The sequence below is a fragment of the Saimiri boliviensis genome, chromosome 3 (genome assembly GCF_048565385.1).
Source record: "Saimiri boliviensis isolate mSaiBol1 chromosome 3, mSaiBol1.pri, whole genome shotgun sequence".
In the NCBI taxonomy this organism is placed as follows: Eukaryota; Metazoa; Chordata; class Mammalia; order Primates; family Cebidae; genus Saimiri; species Saimiri boliviensis.
Genome location: NC_133451.1, coordinates 1,042,203 through 1,060,357, shown reverse-complemented (window position 1 = coordinate 1,060,357; position 18,155 = coordinate 1,042,203). Strand labels below are relative to the sequence as shown.

General features: G+C 65.5%; 1 protein-coding gene across 1 annotated transcript; it reads right to left on the bottom strand.

The window, feature by feature from the left end:
• Window positions 1–4,052: 4,052 nt before the first annotated feature.
• On the bottom strand, window positions 4,053–17,014 carry FGFRL1 (fibroblast growth factor receptor like 1). The gene is made up of 7 exons (XM_039468574.2): window positions 16,685–17,014; window positions 16,025–16,119; window positions 6,967–7,239; window positions 5,791–5,871; window positions 5,414–5,689; window positions 4,824–5,177; window positions 4,053–4,589 (listed from the first exon to the last, which is right to left on the bottom strand). Exons 2-7 carry the CDS (start codon window positions 16,101–16,103, stop codon window positions 4,147–4,149), a joined length of 1,506 nt encoding a protein of 501 aa, XP_039324508.1. The 5' UTR covers window positions 16,104–16,119; window positions 16,685–17,014; the 3' UTR covers window positions 4,053–4,146.
• Between the last annotated feature and the right edge of the window lie 1,141 nt (window positions 17,015–18,155).

The window sequence follows — 18,155 nt, the reverse complement described above, 5'->3', positions numbered from 1 at the left end:
CGCCATGAGGGAGCCGGTGCAGGGCACTGACGTGTGCTTCTGTGACGGAGACACTGGAAACAGCATTGGGGCGGCCACGGGGCCGGCAGGGAGGCGGGCGCCACAGCCACAGGCGTCCATGCGGCAGCGCCAAGCAAGAGACAGCCGGGAACAGGCATCCAGGGGGCAGGGTCCCAGCAGGCTTGGGCTAGAGACCATGGGAACAGAGGGGCATGGGGTGGGTGCAAGGCTCTCAGGGGGCTGGAGAGCCAGCGGAGAAGGGTCTAGAAGTCACAGGGGAAAAAGGAGGGGCTCCAGCCAGCCCCTGAGGAGGGCTTGGGAAAGGCTGAGGGGTCTGAGCTCCAGGCTCTTGGCCCCGGGGTTGGCCAGGGCCCCTGGGCAGGGTCTGTCCTAATTCCTCAGGACCCCTCCTGCCCAGCCTGGCATCCAACATGGCCACAGCATGACAATGTCCAGGGCTCAGGCTGGCCTCCTGAGAGCCCAGGACCCAGCGGGGGTTGGGCCAGGCCTGGCCTGTCTGTCGAGAACCCCACAGCATCAGTCACCACCTTCCCAGGGCAGGCGCAAGACAGGCTGGCCCAGAGGTTGAGGGTGGCCTTGCATGGTGGCCTGGATCTCAGACCAGGCAGAGGGCAGGCACGAGGCTGTGGTCCAGTGCCTCCTTCAGAGGCTCTAGGGCACAGCCCTCTCAGACGGCCCATCCTTCCACATACTCCCTGGGAGCAGGGGCAGCTTGTCCCCTGCGACCCACCGATGGCTGGAGGCCTCCCCACTGTCCAAGGTCGTTAGCCGCCTGAGGTCTCCCTTCCGCCCTCCCCCACTCCAGACTGAAACCCGACCAGGCGTCGGCCGGCAGCCTGTCCTGTCTGGGGAACATCTGTTTGGCCGCCAGCTGTGGGCCGCCTGGAGTCCCCACTGCCCCGTCAGGGTGGCCGGGCTCCCACAGCACCCACCCACCGCCCCCGATCAGGGTGGCCGGGCTCCCACAGCACCCACCCACCGCCCCCGATCAGGGTGGCCGGGCTCCCACAGCACCCATTGGCTACACACAGCCCTTGCCAGGGCCGTGCCTGAAGCTGTCCCTGCCCATGGAGTCACAACTTCCCTCAGGGGACAGCAGTAGGATCCACCATGGGGAGGCAGACAGAAAGGGGACATCTTGAAGGCCATGGGGTCCTCAGAAGCCCCAGATGGGGAAGGTGCCCAACACTTCTCCCAAGAGCCCATCTGTCACCTTCGAAGCTAGGCAGGGCGAGCTTCCTCTAGGGGAAAGCTCTCGGAACCAGTGCGAGCCAGGAGGTGCCCCGCACGGCAGCAAGGCGAGGCTCCAGGGGCGCGCTGGGACTCACGCTTTGCTGAACACACGAGAGGCCTCGGTGCCTTTTCTTACAAGGCCAATGGAGCCCCCAGCCAGGCAAGGGCCCTGGGTGGAGCTGGCAGCCCCGACCCTTCCTGCTGACCAGGTAAGCAGGGAGTGACCACCGTCACAGCACCTCTCGGTGGCTGGGAGGGCACTTGGACCGAGCCCTGAGGTCAGAGGTGACCTGAGCTTGGCCCTGCCGCGGCTCTCAGAGGCCTGTGTCGCCCCTGGGCCACCCACCAAAGCCTGAGGAGGGACTGAGAGAGCCCAGGCCCTGCACTGAGGGCCAGCGGGTGACCCCAGCATGGAGAAAGGGTGGCACTGAGACGGAGCCGCAGGGCGCCGACCTGGCCAGGCACGTGGGCAGTACTCACACCACCACCACCCGAGGCCCAGCGAACGTAGCGCTCCTGCCGGGAGGTGCTGGTGACAGACCTGGAGACCTCCAGGTCCCAGTCCCTGTGGCTCCGGCCCAGCAGAGGAGGGTCAGGCTGCTGGTTCTGGAGACCAGCTGGACACTCAGGCACAACATGTGAACACGCACACGTGAGCACACACATGTAGACAGGGGCAGAGACACCAGCCTAGAGGGCAAGGATGTGCTTTCATGTTTAACAAAATAAATTAAATATACGGAGTTTCAGCTCAAAGTCTATATAAAATTACAGAAGTCCAGGGCCACCAGGACTGCAGGGTGGGGGTGGTGTGGTGCCTGGCCCAGAAGGGGTGTGGGCATCAGCCTGGCTGAAAAGCCAGGAAGGTCCTGAGCCCCAGGAGAGGCCACAGTCCCTGCACCTGAGCCCTCCTTCCATCATTATTAATATTCTCTTCATTTCTTAAATATAAATACCAAGGCCCCTTCTCCCTGGCAGGGGGAGAGTGCAGTGGGGGTGAGCCACCTGCCGTGGGCTCCAGCCTGTCAGGCCTGGGGCTGCTGTGCCCTCAGCCCTGGCAGTAGGGGATTCCTGGACACCCCAGGGCAGGTGGCAAAAATAGCCACCAAAGCCAGGCAGGGGCACAGGCAGGCAGGGGTGGGGGACTGACTGGGGCAGGGAGAGTCCTTCATCATCCAGCCCGCACTGCACACACCGCACACCTCCCTGACAGTGGCCCAGCCCATGTGTGTGTCCAGGCAGCAGAGCTGCGTGTGTGTGGGTGCGTATGTGTTCAGGGAGTGCATCTGCGTGTGCCTATGTCCAAGCAGCGTGTGTTCAGGCATGTCCATCTATGTTTTGGCATGTTTGCATGTGCATGCATCTGGGCATGTCTGTGTGTTGAGGCATGTGTGTATGTTCAGACATGTCTATGTGTGTGTGTTCGGGTCTGTGCATGTTCAGGCATGTCTGTGTGCGTGTGTTCGGGCATGTCTGTGCGCGTATGTGTTCGGGCATGTCTGTGCGCATGTGTGTTCGGGCATGTCTGTGCACGTGTGTGTTCAGGCATGTCTGTGTTCAAGTATGTCTGTGTGTGCTCAGGCATGTCTATGTGTCTGTTCAGGCATATCTGTGTGTGCATGTTCGGGCATGTCTTGTGTGTGTTCAGGCATGTCTGTGTGTTCAGGCATATCTGTGTGTGTCTGTTCAGGCCACACCTGTGTGCACATGTTTAGGCATGTCTGTGTGTGCTCAGGCATGTCTGTGTGTTCAGGCATATCTGTGTGTGCGTGTTCAGGCATGTCTTGTGTGTGTTCAGGCATGTCTGTGTGTTCTGGCATATCTGTGTGTGTCTGTTCAGGCCACACCTGCATGCACATGTTCAGGCATGTCTGTGTGTGCTCAGGCATGTCTATGTGTGTGTGTTCAGGCATATCTGTGTGTGTGTGTTCAGGCATGTCTTGTGTGTGTTCAGGCATGTCTGTATGTGTGTTCAGGCATATCTGTGTGTCTGTTCAGGCCATATCTGTATGCACGTGTTCAGGCATGTCTGCGTGTGTGTGTTCAGGCATATCTGTGTGTGCGTGTTCAGTCATGTCTTACATGTGTGTGTTCAGGCATTCTGTATGTGTGTTCAGATGTATCTGTGTGTCTGTTCAGGCATATCTGTGTGCATGTGTCCAGGCATGTCTGTGTTCAGACATGTCTGTGTGTGCGTGTTCAGGCATGTCTGTGTGTGCGTGTTCAGTCATGTCTTGTATGTCTGTGTTCAGGCATTCTGTATGTGTGTTCAGACGTATCTGTGTGTCTGTTCAGGCATATCTGCCTGCACGTGTCCAGGCATGTCTGTGTTCAGACATTTCTGCATGTGTGTGTTCAGGCATGTCTTTGTGTGCGTGTTCAGGCATATCTGTGTGTGCGTGTTCGGGCATGTCTTGTGTATGTTGAGGCATATTTGTGTGTTCAGGCCACATCTGCGTGCACATGTTCAGGCATATCTGCGTGCGCGTGTTCAGGCATGTCTGTGTGCACATGTCCAGGCATGTCTGTGTGTGCATGTTCAGGCATGTCTGTGTGTGTTCAGGAATAGCTGTGCACATGTTCAGGTATGTCTGTGTGTTCAGGCATATCTGTGTGCGCGTGTCCGGGCATGTATGTGAGCATGTGTGTTAGGGCAGCATATTTCTGAATGGGGTTCAGGCATGTCCCCGTGTTTGCACGTGTGTGTATATAGATGTCCAGGCAGCTTGTCTGTGTCTGTGTGTGTCCAGGGGCTATGCTTTCCACTGGGTGCCCCAGGGTGCTGGCCGTGCCTCCTCACCGTGGGTCCCCCTTCGTCTGCCACCCCATCCTCCATCCTCCCAGTCTGCCTATCTGGCCGGCACCATGTGCCCACCGCAGAGGCGGCACCGTCTAGCACTGATAGTGGATGTGCTGGTGGACCTTGCCCTCCACATGTGAGTGTGTGTGTGAGTGTGTATGTGTGTGCGTGTGGATGTCCGTGTAGAGTTTGGGGTACAATTTAGGGCCAGCAACCGGGCCTGGGCCCAGCAAGTGCTGGGGGGCCGCCAGAGACCCATGCTCCTCACACAGCCCCACACCAGTGCCAGCACCGAGGGCAGCCAACACGGGAAGGTCTTTGTCCCCACCACGGTCACGGGTCATCCCCAGTGGGCGGTGCCCCGGCATGGGAGGCGCAGGAGCAGGCGTGCACGGCTTCTTCTTGGCCTGGCAGAGCCACAGGAGCACAGTGCCCAGGATGAAGACAGCGCCAGCCGGGATGCCGATGACCACGGGCCACGGCAGGCTAGTGGCCGAGGACGAGGAGGCCACGGGTGGCCCTGGTGGTTTTGGGTCTGCAAGAGGGAGAGGAAAGGAGATGGGAAGGAGGACGCCAGCACAAGGACCAGGAGAGCGCCCCAGACCCATCCCGGGGGCTGTGGAGACGGTGCCCCTGGGCCGGCAGATGACCCGGCCTGCACAGCCCCGGGAGGGACGGAGGGAGGAAGGGAGGGTGCACCCGCCCAGTGGGTGGGAAGCTGGGCCTGAGGGGTGGGGCTGCGTCCTGGCGTGGTGTGGCGGCCACACACCTGGCAGCACGGTGAGGAAGGCGCTGCGGAAGCTGTAGCCCATGGTGTTGGCGCCGAGGCAGATGTACATGCCCGCATCATCTGGGCGTGCGCGGGAGATGAGCAGCTTATTGAGGTAGGAGCCATCGGGCCTCGACCACACGTCAGCCGTGGGCAGCACCACGAACTTCTGGCCGCCCACGTCGATGGTGGAGTTGTGGCGGCCCTCGGCGCCGTACTCCACCCGCTTCAGCCACTGGATCACGGGCTTCACGTCACTGCGCACCTTGCACTGTAAGGACGTGGTCCCCCCAAAGTCCACCGTGGTGTTCACTGGGTGTGTGCCGGCGAGCACGGGCTTGGAGCGGGTCCGCTCTGCAAGAATGTGGCACGTGGGCGAGGCTCCCGGGCGCCACTGGTTTCTACCCCAAGAGCTCCCCAGGCCCCGCCAGCCCCCCCAGGCCCTGCCCACCAGGACCCAAGGCCCCGCCAGTCCCTGACCACTAGTCCCCAGGGCCCCACAGTGCCCTTCCAGCAAGCCCCCCAGGCCCCGCCAACACCCCTGGCCCACCAGCCTCCCAGGCCCCACCAGTGCCCTGGGCCACACTCACGGATCACATCCACCTTGTAGGTGGCGTTGATGGCGCCCACGCGGTTTGACACACGGCAGGTGTATTTGCCGCTGTCCTCCGGCCGCAGGTTCTTGAGGCTCAGCGTCCACTTCTTCTTCCTCGGCTCTGGACGTGTCAAGGCTTGGTCATCCTTCATCCACGTGATGTCGGGCCGAGGGTGCCCGCTGGCCACGCACTTGAGCCGCACAGAGCTGCCCACAGGCCGTGCGATCACCCGGCGCCGCATCTTGGAGGGCTGCGTGAAGCGGGGCCGTGCTGTGGGGTGGGGTGGCATCAAGGTCAGAGGACAGGGAAGCATCCAAGCGGCCAGGATGGACAGACGCCCCCACCCCCAGCAGACGGTGGCCCCTGCTCACCCCACTGCTGCCTGGTGGGGCCCTCTTGGCCCTCAGGGGAGCTGTCAGGCCCCAGGCTCTCCTTCCCTGGGCGGGCATCATCTGCAGAGAAATGGAGGTACACAGAAAGGGCAGGTGAGGGAGGCCCTGAGGAGCCCCCCAACTCCCCCATGGCCCTTGGCGCCCCCAGCCCCAGCCAGGACAGCCCTACAAAGCCAGGAAGGGGGCCACGCCATACACCCGCATCCCAGAATCCCAGGGACAGCTGGGCAAGGGCCGCTGGCCCACACTGGGTACAGGTGACCCTGAAGGGCACGGCTGGGGCTGGAGGGCCGGCCCCCACCCTGGCTCCGGGGGGTCTGTAGGCCTCGGGGGAGGAGGGAGCCGGGCCACGGCCAGCAGCTGCAGTAACCCTAGCCCACATCAAGGGGCCGAGGGCTGGTGAACAGACAAGGCTCCCATACCACCCGGTCATCGTCCCCCCTGAAAGGACCGTGGGGTGGGGCCGGGGACAGCCGCGGCTTTCCCATTCCACACAATGCTGAGGGGTAGGGCGTGCTGTGGAATGTCCCCCCATCCACCCCGTGACAGCCGCTGCTCCTCTGAGCCCAGGACCAGGGGCCAGGCTGTCTCAGGCCGCACCCCCAGACCCAGCCGGGGCTGGGGCCAGGCTCCTGTGTTCAGAAACAGGCCAGCCTGGCTCCCCGGAGCCCCACCCGAGGGCCCCACACCCAGGAGCCCAGCAGAGCAGGAGGGGTGCCGGGGTCCTTACGTATGGAGGGCGTGTCTCTGGACACCTGTCCGAGCCCAGTGCCCGGGCCCCAGGGACAGAAGAGAACAGAAAGCCATGCATCCCGCGGCCCCTCTGAACTCCGAAACCTGAGCCTCAAAGTCATAGCCGACGCCGGGCACACCCTGCCAAGGCCTCGCCCCAGCCCTTCTGCGGGACCAGGGACTACGGCTCCCGGCCTCTGGCCCTCCACCGCCCAGAGGAAGGCCCCAGGGCTGTAGCCCGACGGGGAGGGGGCCCAGCAGCGGGGTGGTGGCAGAGGTGTGGCCAGCTGCGGCCAGGCAGGGCGCCGAGGGAAGGTTTTCCACCCGGGGCCGGCTGACTCTGACCCCAGGCGTACCCCCGTCCGCCCTCCTCCCCCCGCACTCCGACCCAGCCCGTGACCTCTCACCACAGCCCCAACTGACCCAGCACAGTGAGCGTGTAGTTGACGCTCAGGCTGCCGAAGCCGTTGGTGGCCTTGCACACGTACACGCCGGCGTCCTCCTGCTCCACCTGCTTCACCTTCAGCCCCTGGGGCAGCACGCGGAAGCGGCTCCAGCCACTGTGGATGGTGCGGCCGTCCTTGGTCCACATGGTCAGCGGCGGCGGGTCCCCCTCCACCGGGCACTGCAGCCGCACGGTTCGGCCCAGCCGGGCCACCTGCTGCGGGACCACCTTGTCCGCCATCCTGGGGGGGCCTGTGGGTGGTGCCAGGGCCAGTCAGCGAAGGGGCGGTTGGGGTCTGGAGCAGAGGGGCCGAGAGGGGAGCCCCGGCCCAGCGCCGACCTCAGGCCCGAGGTCCCCTGGGTCGTCCCCAACCCCAACCCCAGCACCGGCCCACCAAGCACCACGTTGACAGCCTCTCACGGCCGGGGTGACCCCGCAGCCCCAAAAGCTGGTGCTTTGAGATGCGCGAGGGGAGTAGGGTCCCCAGAGGATGCAAAACTGCTGCACTTGGTGGCCAGGAGGGCAGGGGCTCCTCTGGGTCACACAGGAAGCAGCCGCCCACCCGGGATCAGAGGGTACAGCAGCTCCCCAAGGATAAGGGCAGCCTTGGGGGGTCCCACACAGGCCCCAGGCCCCTCACCCAACTGCTGCCCAACCATCAGCCCAGGGCCCAGCAGGGTCGGACACAGAGCAGCGACCCCACATGACTGCACCCCATCGAGCTGGACAGCCACCTGTGGTATGCAGCGTGTGGACAAGAGTCTGTGTGGCACCCACGTCTCTGGCGGCGTGCGATCTGAGTTCAGGGACCGTATCTGCCCAGGTCTGTCTGCCCACCCCAAGGGCTGTGCCCTGCCAGACACCTTAGTCTTGAAGGGGCATGACCCCAAGGCCCTAGGGTCAGCGGGCAAAACTCTGCAGAGACAGTGGCTGGGGCTGGCCCTGGGCACTACTGGCTCCTGTCCGCTGGCAGCCAGTACATCCCCACTCCTGCCCTGAAACCCACTGGAGCACAGAGGCTGGGGCTCCACATGGCCACCCGCTCCATCCCACCCCACGTGGAGAAGCAAAGTCCCAGGCTAAACCATGGCTCCCTTCCCGGCTGAAAGAAACCCACTCCCACCCTGGCTGGGCCTCCAACCCACCATCCCCTGCCTGGGTGCCTCTGGGCTGAGGCCAGGGCCAGGGCCCTGAGTGTGTGGGACCAGCCCCAGGGCCTAGCCAGCCAGGGAGGGTCTAAAATACAACCCTGCAGGCCTCACAAACTCGGGTGCCCACCGCAGGCCTGCACCTGGACGGAGCTCCTGGGAGAGGAGGGCTGTGCGTTCCCCAACACCCCACGTGCTGCTTCCAATGCCAAGTAGCCCTACGGTGGCCACCGTGGCTCCCACCGTCCCTCACCACTGCCCACCCGCTGCTCTCTACATCTGAGAGGGGCCGCAGGCACCTGTGGTTCCCAGGGCACCCTTGCCAGCCCGTGGGGGATGGTGCCCATCCTGCACTGCAGCCAGTGCTGTCTGGGAGACTCCGAGGGGCAGCAGTGCTCCAAGCCATCTCGACGGGGCTGGGGCTGCGCGTTTCTACAATACGGAGCTAGCAATGGCCCTGCGGCATCTTCCACGGGCGTCTTCAGACACTTGGGCAGCAGCTGCCACGGTGACCCCCAAGTCTGGGGACAGGGACCCTCATGGAGAATTCTTATCGCCTCTCTGGAGGCCTCCCAAGGGTGCTGACAGCACAGGGGGTGTGGCCCAGAGCCTCTGGGTTCTGATCCCACCAGCGTCATCCGGCCCACTGGGAATGGGAATGTGGAGTCTCGGCCCACCCCGGCCTCTCTGAGAAGACACACAGGGGTCTCATCTCCAACCCATATCTCTCCCTCAACTTAGAACTCTCCCACCCCGGCCCTGAGCCCCAGCCCCACAGCCCCTCCTTCCCTCCCCGCCTGCAGCTCCCAGAAAGGAAATGAGACCACCCGCTCAGGGTGGTTCTCCTGGAAGCTGCTCAGGGCTGGGGGCAGCTCCGGCGAAATTCTTCTGGGGAGGAAGCGGCTGTAGGTCCCATAGCACGGGCTCCCAGCCTGCTCAGGTCCCAGTGCCACCCTAGGGCGACCCCACCAGCACCTGTTGCTGCCTGAAATCCCACCACCCACAGGGCCTCCCAGTGGGGGTGCCGACATGAGCATTCACCCACACAGCTGCCCAGCAGGAGCAAGAGAGCCAGTGGCTGGCCCAGTCCTGGGGGGGGCACACTGACCCTGCCCCCCACATCCGGGAGGGAGCCCCCCTCAGAGGCTGAGAAGCCCCAGCCGCACATCGGGGAGGGGCCGCCTGCAGCCCCAGCCCCCACCCTGTTGCAGGCAGACACAAGCAAGGCTTGGAGAGGCAGGGGTCCCCACAGGCAGGTGGGAGGCACAAGATGACATGCACAGATGGAAGGCAGGACCCCCGCTCGTGGTCACTGTAAGAAAGGGGTACAGAGCCAAGCGACCTGGACGGCCGGAAGCGTGGACACCCCAGGGCCGGCCTGCAAATGCTGTAGGCACGGGTGGCGGCAGCCAGGCCAGAGGAGCCAGCCTTATCCTAAAGCAAACAGCCTCCCTCCCTACTGCTCGCCCGGCCTGCCCCACCCCCACCTGGGCTCCCTGGACCCCCTGCCGTGGCAGACCCAAGACCCCCGAAGGAGGGCCTGCCAGGAGGAAGCCCGTCCCCCCAGATTCCTGGGAATTGAGTGCACCAGGACAGCGGCCCAGGCTCTGTGTTCAGGCAAGCCCATGCCACCTGGATGGATGCCCTATGGGGAAACTGAGGCAGGACCCGAGGACACAGGTACCTGGTGGGGAGACCAGCTGCCCTGCCCTGCCCTGCCCTGCAGCAGAGGAGGAGACACAGGGAGCCAGTGCCAGGGCTTCACTGGGGCTGGACAGCAGCCCCCAGGGGCGTCCACCTGCCAGGACACCCCCCACCTCCTTCTCCAGCACAGCCCCCACCCTACACACACACTCAGCCACAGCCCAGAGTCCCCAGCTTCAGCAGGACACCAAGGGCCATGTGGGAGCCAGACATGAGGGTAAACTGAGGCTGAGACAGGACCTCACTGCTGTTGGTTGTGGAGGAATAGACTCAGAGGCTGTGGGCCAAGAGGGGGGTGCTGCCAACCCCTCCCCCACCCTCTTTCCTCTCTCCCCACCCAGCTGTAAAAAACACACTTGGGGGAGGGGGAGGGGCAGGGGTTTCCCACAGCAGCAGCTAAGCCCACAACCATGCAGCAGCTAGAGGCCGCCCTGCCCACACCCTCTGTCACACACACACCGTCCCCAGACACAGGCTTCTCGTTCCCAGGGCCCAGGGAGGGTGGAGGTGAGCAGGCTCTGGGTTGGACGGGAGGAGGCTACGGTCTGGAGGGACAGAGGCAGGACCCCCCTGCAGCCTGCCCTTCCCCCAGCCTTCACAGGCCATCAGATCAGCTCCCCACACCTGCCCCATCTGCACCCCGCTCCAGCTTCTCCGGGGCTCCGATGGTCTCTTCTGGAGGGGCCTGCCCTGGCCGCACGGTCTGAACCTGCACCCAAGCCTCACTCCCGTGCTCATGGTGTCAAGAAGCCTGTCATACAGCAGGCACTTAGGAGGCATTTGTAGAGAGAACAGCATGGCAGTGGGGCCAGCCAGAGCAGGTACAGAGGACACAGCACTCAGACCCTGGCTGCGGGGCTTCCCTGCTGCGGCCATGGCAGCTCCTCCCCATGGGGCCTGGTGCCCACAGGGAGCAGGGAGGGGGTGCTCCCCCAAGAACGCAGCCCCAGGCACAGGGAGAGGTGCGCCCAGGTGGGGCCACACGCACAGCAGCACGGCCCCTCTGTTGGGGCGGGGGAGGGGCACAAACTAGGACCAGGAAACAGTTGGAAATGGCCTCGACCAACTTTCCAGTGCGCCCTGCAACTACCAAGACGTCCCTACAGCCCAGGCCGGGCCCAGGGCGGACAGGACTCCTGACCCAGTGCGGTTGCCGGGGGCTTCCTGGGGAAGGAGCACCACAGTGCCAGGGCAGACGCTGGCTGACGACACGGCGGGGTGGGGCGTCCATGGGGACAGACCAAGCCACTGTGTGCCAGGGAGGGAGGGGCAGTTGGAGCTGACTGCTGGGGGCCAGTCCTGTGGGGCCCCTCAACCCCAGCCCTGACTGGCCAACCCTGGGCCCCTGGAATGGAGGGGCTGGACAAAGGGTGGCCTGGCAGCTGAACCGGGCCAGAGTAGGGCGAGGCTTCCTGGGAACCGGGGGCCCTGTACAGCCCCACGAGTTTCCAGCTGGAGGAATTTCAGCTCAAGCACCTGGCCAAGGGGTGGGGGTGGCCAGACCCCCCCCTTCCCCTGAAGAAGCATCTTGGCCTGGGGAAAGGGGCTCACCTTGACCAGAAAGGCAGGGAGGGGAATCAGGACACCCGGAGCCAGGGCCCTAGGGGGTGCAGAGCCAACCCAGGTGCTGAGCCTTCTGTGGCTGACAAGCCCCCCGGATTACCAAGAGGAGACACAGTGTCCCTCCCACAGATGGCCGCTGTGTGGCTGTGCCAGGCCCCCAGGGGCACCCAGGGCAGGAATGAGTAGGAAACCCTAGAGTCAGTGCCAGGGCTGGGTCCCCTCCCAGGAAGCCGAGAACAAGAGTGGCCACACCCAGGACCCAGAGCACAGGTGACCACCACACGGCCTGCTACTCAGCAGGTACCAGGGCCAGGCCCTGCCCCAGCCCTGGGATGCTCAGGCACACATGTGCACACACATGCACAGACCCAGGGCACAGTCACCGGCTAGCCAGGAGGCCCACAGGATGTGCAGGGGAACTGGGGGCCCGTGCATAGGTGGGTGCCCCATAGGCTGTGGCCTGGCAAGCTGGCTGCAGTGTTGCTCAGCCCTGGGCACCCAGCAGGGCAGCAGGCTGGGGGGCCTCCTCTGGAAGCCTTCACGGGGAACCTTCTGCAACCCCGGCCCCAGGACACTGCTCCCCGCTCCTCGACACCCCAGGGCACACAGCGGGCACCAGAGCATCACCAGACGGTGCCATGCCCTGCAGAGAACCTCACACAGTGTTAAAGCAGGCCAGGACCCCTCCAGACCCTTCCCAGTCCAGACCTCACCAGGCAAGTTCCCCTCCATACCCACCCCAGTCCAGACCTCCCTGGCCCCCCCTGGCTTCATGCGGCCCCCACCGCCACCTCAAGACCCCAGCCTGTCTGGCTGCAGCCCCCAGGCCTCCCCTGTCCAGAACTTGGGGCCTCCATCTCCACATCCCACAAGGAGCTCTGCCTGCTGACCTTGGCAAGCCTTTCCCACTTCAGAAGTGTCAACAAGAACGTTTCCTGAGCCCAGAACCCCAGAGGCGAGAGATCGGGGTTAGCTGATACCCTGACCCCTGCCAAGGGGTTCTCGGCCCCCAGGTGGGGCTGCCCCAATGACCAAGCAGCACAGGCGTGCCAGGCACTACCACCAGGCCAGAGGCCCTCACTCGCACTCACATGGCAGACTTCTCAAGGACAGGGCTGGGGACTCAAGGAGGGCACTGGGCCTTCAGCTGCAGCTCCCCAAGTGCCTGCAGGCCACAGGCACAGCCGCCCAGCCCTCGGCGACAGTGACGCCTGCGTCAAGGGCGTGGTGCTGCGCTCCAGACCAAGTTCTGCAGTCTCCACTGGAAATAGGGCAGGAAGTTTACCAGGTGTGCAGAGGGCAGGCCAGAAGCCACTGGCCAGTAGGCCCGGAGAAGGAACCTGAGCTCTCCAGGGAGACATGAGGCTGCCCTGGGGCTCACAGTCATAGAAGCCCAGAGAGTGCTACCATGCCCAGTGGGCCCCACACCGCGCAGCAGCACGGCAGCCCAGCTCCCTCCTCCCTGGTCACTGCATGGCCAATATTCACTCCTCAGCCCCTTACCAGCACCAGGCAAGAAGAAAAGTGGCTGGGCTTTCTGCCAAGATGGGAGCCCCCCTGCCCTCCACCTCAAGGGACAATGTCCTGAAGGGAGACCCCCACCCATGCCAACCAGCTTCAAGGAGACTGGTGCCCACCTCTCCTGCTAGGCCTTCTCTGGCCTGTGGCCCCTCCTCTCCCATCCCCTGCTTCACCCTACCCTGGCCATCCTGGACTGTGGGCCCTGGGGCTGTGGCCCACCTTGGAGCCGCCTGCAGAGGGCAGCCAGGCCAGGTACCCTGGGGCTTGACCAGCAGCTCCAGCGATGGCTGCCAGGGAGAGTGGCAGGCAAGCATGGGGTGCAGCCCTGGAGGGGACCTGTGAGGCGCGGGCACACCTCTCCCTCCTGTGCTGACCGCCCGCTGAGGCTGTCGCCTGGACATACCAGGCCTGGAGTCACCGGCGAAGGCCCAGATGGGGCAAAGGAGGCCACCTTGGACCAAGCAGCAGGCCTGGGCTGCAGAGGCCCGCGTGCCGCAGCCGGGGATCCAGCCTGCGGGCACAGCCCGCCTCTCCCGGCACGGCCCTCTCCCAGCACGGCCGTGGTTCCTGAGCCAGGCTGGGCAAGCCAGGGGCTGGAGGCCGCGGCTGGGGAAAAACCAACATTTCCCCTCGACGGGCCCGGGGCCGGCGCGGGGCCTGCGGCTGAAAGGGAGCCCGGAGGCCCATTGATTCCCGCACAATGGATAAAGGAGTCTGCGGTCGGTGTTTCCAGGCCCAGCCAAAGGCGACTTTGTTCACGGCTCCCTCCCTCCCCCCAAGGGGACAGTGATTTATTTTCCCTTCCAGGAGTGGGGCCCCGAGATGGAAACGGGGCGGCTGGCCCGATTTCCCACCTTGCAGTTGCTGGGCCCAGCTCCCACACGTCCACCTCAGCCCGGTGCACACTAGCCAGCCACTGCCCGCAGGGGCCTGGGGTAAGGGAGGAGGGCTCTGAGCCCTGGCTGGGGGCCAAGGTCAGCACTGTGCACCCACAGCTCTCCCTTCCCTGAGTCACACGCCCCTCCGACTCCTGCCCCCACAGGGAGCCGACCCTGACCATGCCACCCCCCAGGCATGGGCACCCTCGACAGGCACCCTGCCCACCTGGGTCAGGGCTCTGCTTGCCCACAGCAGCTGGCTGGGTGCAGAGGGCAGGGGAGTGGCCTTCCAGGCAGGCTGCTTAGAGCTGGTCCCCAAGGCCATACTTGCAAAAGTTCAAAGGTGGCACTTCTCAGAAAGCCCTGAAACGACTTCCTTCAGAGTTATTTGTGAAAGGCGTTTTAGCCAGAACCTTGCAGGTTCCCACTGGGAGAAATCAAATGGAAATGGAGAAAGCCAATTCCTATCTTTTTTCAAGTTGGAAAAAGAAAAGCAGTCTAAGACAAATCCACCAAGATTGTGAAACTTTGGGAAAAGAGGAACTTTTTAAATATGATCTGAGTCTAGCGATGTGCAGATTCCAGAACTTACGACACAGCGGAAAAGGTCTTTCAAAAATCTCCCAGGCCCTCTGCGTGCTGGTCCTTGGCCTAACGGAGGCGCACACTGGGCCTGTTCAGAGTGGGAGGGACACACGTGGAGGCCCTTGCGTGGAGCCCAGGCTGGGCTGGGGAAAAGTCAGCACAGTCCGGAAGAACGTCCTCCACACCTCCACCCAAACCACAGAGGCCCCTGCCCCTGGAAAGCAGCTCAACTGCAGCTCCCCAGCGCCGCCAGGGCCTTTGCCACGCAAAGTCGGGGCTGGATATCCTCGGCCCCAAGGCCGAGGCTGAGGACGACGAAGGCGGAGAGGGTGGCTGCTGGGGCATCTCCACCAAGAGGCAGGCTCTGCTGACCACTGCCATTGCTGACCACTGCCATCCACCAGTCAGCCTCAGCCCCAGTCAGGGGCAGAGGCCTCCAGAGCCTCCCTGGCTGAGTGGCCAGAGGACAGGCAGGTGCAGGGATGGGGAGGCCAAACAGATCAAAGAGAATGCAAGTCCAGGCCGCTGGCTGTGGTGGGGGCTTGCCCAGCATGGCTGGAGTGCCCACACAGCCCAGGACGTCGCTGGGCCCTCAGAACAGCCGCTCAGCCAGGCCCGTGTGGGCAGGCGGTGGGGGGGGCTGTGGCATAAGGCCCACCTGGGCCGCCGCCCGCCACCCAACACCCGAACGTGCCCATATAAGGCCAGGTTGGATGCGGCGCACTCGCTGGGCGGCAGGGGAGGGGTGCAAAGCCTCAGAGGACTGGTGGACACAGCGCGGACAATCCTGAGTGGTCAATACACCCGAAGGGCCGGCCTGGCCACAGGTCCCGCCTAGTCATGGGGGCAGCCAGCGCTGTGCCCAGATCCTGGAACATGGCGGGCAGGAGTCTGCAGGCACACATCACCTATCAAGTCCAGATGCCCTTGCCGGGGCTGGGTCCTGGGGCATGGCTGCCCACCTGGAGGTCAGAGGCGTGAGAACACACCGGGCCATGGTGCAGCGGGTGCCCACAGGCACACAGTCCTGGGGTGTGTACCGCTCCGGGGACTTGTCCATACGGCCTCCACCCTGTACCACCTGCCTGGGATGGTCAGGCCCAGGGAACACAGCTAGGTTGGCTGGGGGACTAGGGAACCGGGAAACTGGGGGTCTGCATGTCAGTTTCAGTCCCGGACACCAAACCAAGTATGTCACCAATATCTCCCAAAGCCCATCCTGGCCTCTGTGGGGGTCTCTGCAGGCTCCCAGAGTCCTAATTGGGTCCACTGTGGCCACAAACAGCCCACTTCCCAAGAATCCACAGGTGACCATCTGCCCTGGACTGCAGGTATGAATGTGAAAGTGTTTGCAAGACTAGGAGCGTGTCCTGGTGGGCCAGGGCTAGAGCCCATCTGGCCAGCAAGCATGAGTGAGAGAGTGAGAGGGACCCTCCAGCCAGCTGCGGGAGCGCGGGTGGGTGCTGTGGGCAGCCTATGGGTGAGGGGGCCCTGGAGGAACAGGGGCTTGGTGAGCGGGGCGGCAGGGGCGCGGCACGGCGCGTGCCAGGCGGGCACTGTGGCAGGGTTCAGGGCCGGGCGGGAAGGGGGCGGCGCTGGCGGAGGCCAGGCTGGCCGGGCCGGGCGCCAGAACTCACCTCGGGCGGCGGCGGCCAGCGGGAGGGCCCCCAGCAGCAGCGGCGGCAGCAGGAGCAGCAACGCGGGGCTCGGCGTCATCTCGGCCTGTCCGGACCTGGGGGGCATTGGGGGCTCAGTCACCCAGGCGCGGAACTGGAGGATACTGCTCTCCGGCCCGGGCCCGGGGCCCCAGAGCCGCCACCACCCCAGTCCCGGGCCGTGGGGATCAGGGGTCTGCCCCCGCCACAGGCCCTCCCCGCCCGCGCTCCAGGCGGAGGAAGCCGCTGCGGGGAGAAGCTGTGGGTATCAAAGGCAGACAAAGGGTTTACACTAATTACCGGGCTCCCCCGCCTCCCTCCCGCTCCAAACACCGTCTGGATTCCTGGCACTTGTAACTCTGGCCCTGCCCGCAGGACACACAACACCCAGCGCCCCGCAGATAATCTCCTGCGCCATTAGCGGACAAATTTGCGCTGGGGGACCCACGTGGGACGTGGGGCGCGGGGGCGGGGGCGGGGCAGGCCGGGGGCCTGCGGGAGCGGCGGCGGCGGCGGCGGCGCGCGTGACCCGTGCCCAGCGGCCGCGCAGCGGGGGCTCGGGACCCGCCCCGCCCCCGCCCCGGACCCCCGACCCTCCCCGGTTTGCCCACCTGGGGTCGCGGACGCGCGCGGGGGGCTCACCTCGGCGGGCGGGCAGCGGGGTCACGGCCGGGCCCGCAGCGTGCGCTCCGCGATCATCGCCGCCCCGGACGCCGCATCCCACCGCCCAGCGCCCCCGGGCCCGGCCTCGGGGCGGGGCGGCGCTACCTGGGCGAGGGCGGCTCCGGCCGGGTCGGGGTCCGGGCTCGGGCGCTCAGGGCGCGGGGCCTCAGGCCGGGCGGGCGGCGGGGGACGAGTCCGCGGGCCGGTGTGCCGGGGCCGGGGTCCCGGGGCGGCGGGGCGAGGGCCCGGGGCGCCGCGCCGCGAGGCGTCCTTCCCTGCGGGGCTTTGTCAACTCTCCCGGAGCGAGCGCCGAGCCCGCCGCGCGCCCCGCCCCCGGCACAACTTCCGGCCAATCCGCGCGCGTCGGCCCGCCCCGCGCCCCGCCCCGCCGCCAAACTTTTCCCCAATCCGCGCGCGCGCTCCGCCCCCGCCCCGCCGGGCTCCGGGCCTTAACCCTCGCGGTGCAGGCGGCCCCGCGGGCGGGCGGCTTCCCCCGGCGCGGCCCCGCCCCCGCCCGGCCTCGCCGCGCCCCCGGCCCCGTCCGCGCGGCCTTGGGTCCCGCAGGCCCCTAGGACCGCCCGGGAGCCGAAGTGCCCTCCCCACACCTGCGCCCGTGCGCGCCCGGGTCTGGGTGCCCACCTCCCGGGGCATCCCCGCGACCCCCAGGGCAGGCTCTGGCCGGGCGCGCGGCCGCCTGGCCTCTGCGCAGCCCCGTTCCCGGCCTGGACAGCTCTCTGCCTGCTCACAAGGAGGCGAACCGGACGGCTCCAGACGCTTCAAGGCGTCCAGGTCCGCGCCCCGGGGGGGGGTCTCCGGGAGAAGAAGGGAGAAGCCTGGCCTCGCCCAGCGAAGCTGCCTGGGCCAGGATGGTGGAGACCGCCTCGGCGATGCAGGCAGAGGTCCTGACCGGGGCGGGGGGTATGGCTCGGGTTCCCCGGTGCCCTCGGCCGTAGGTACGTTCCCACTTGAGGCCTGCCGCCTCTCACCTGCTAGGGACTGGAGTGACAAGGGCATTCCTCCTCGTAACGGACGCTAGCGTCCGATTTAATTCCCGCTCCCAGGCAGGCGGCCCCAGGAACAGAGGAAGAGACGTTGGCGCGGAGAAGACAGGTGACCCACCCGTGCGCCCCGCTCTTCGCGCCTCTTCCTCCACGCGCCTCGCCCGCCGCCCAGGCTCAGGGCCAGCACGCAGGGCTCCCAGGCCGCCCTCCAGCCGCCTCGTGGCCCCCCGCATCCTGCCGCGTCTCGGAGTCCTCTCGACACAAGCCCCAAGGCCTGCCCACCTCCCGTCTCACACCCCCAACTCCGCGAGGGTTAGCACCCAGCACCTTCTCCATCCCCAGAGCAGCCTCTTTCTGGGGTCAGAAGCCCTCTCTTCCGGGAAGCCCTCCCAGGGAAGACTGAAACTGGAGAGGCCTCGCAGCCGGTGTCCCCGGGCCGAGGAGAGCTG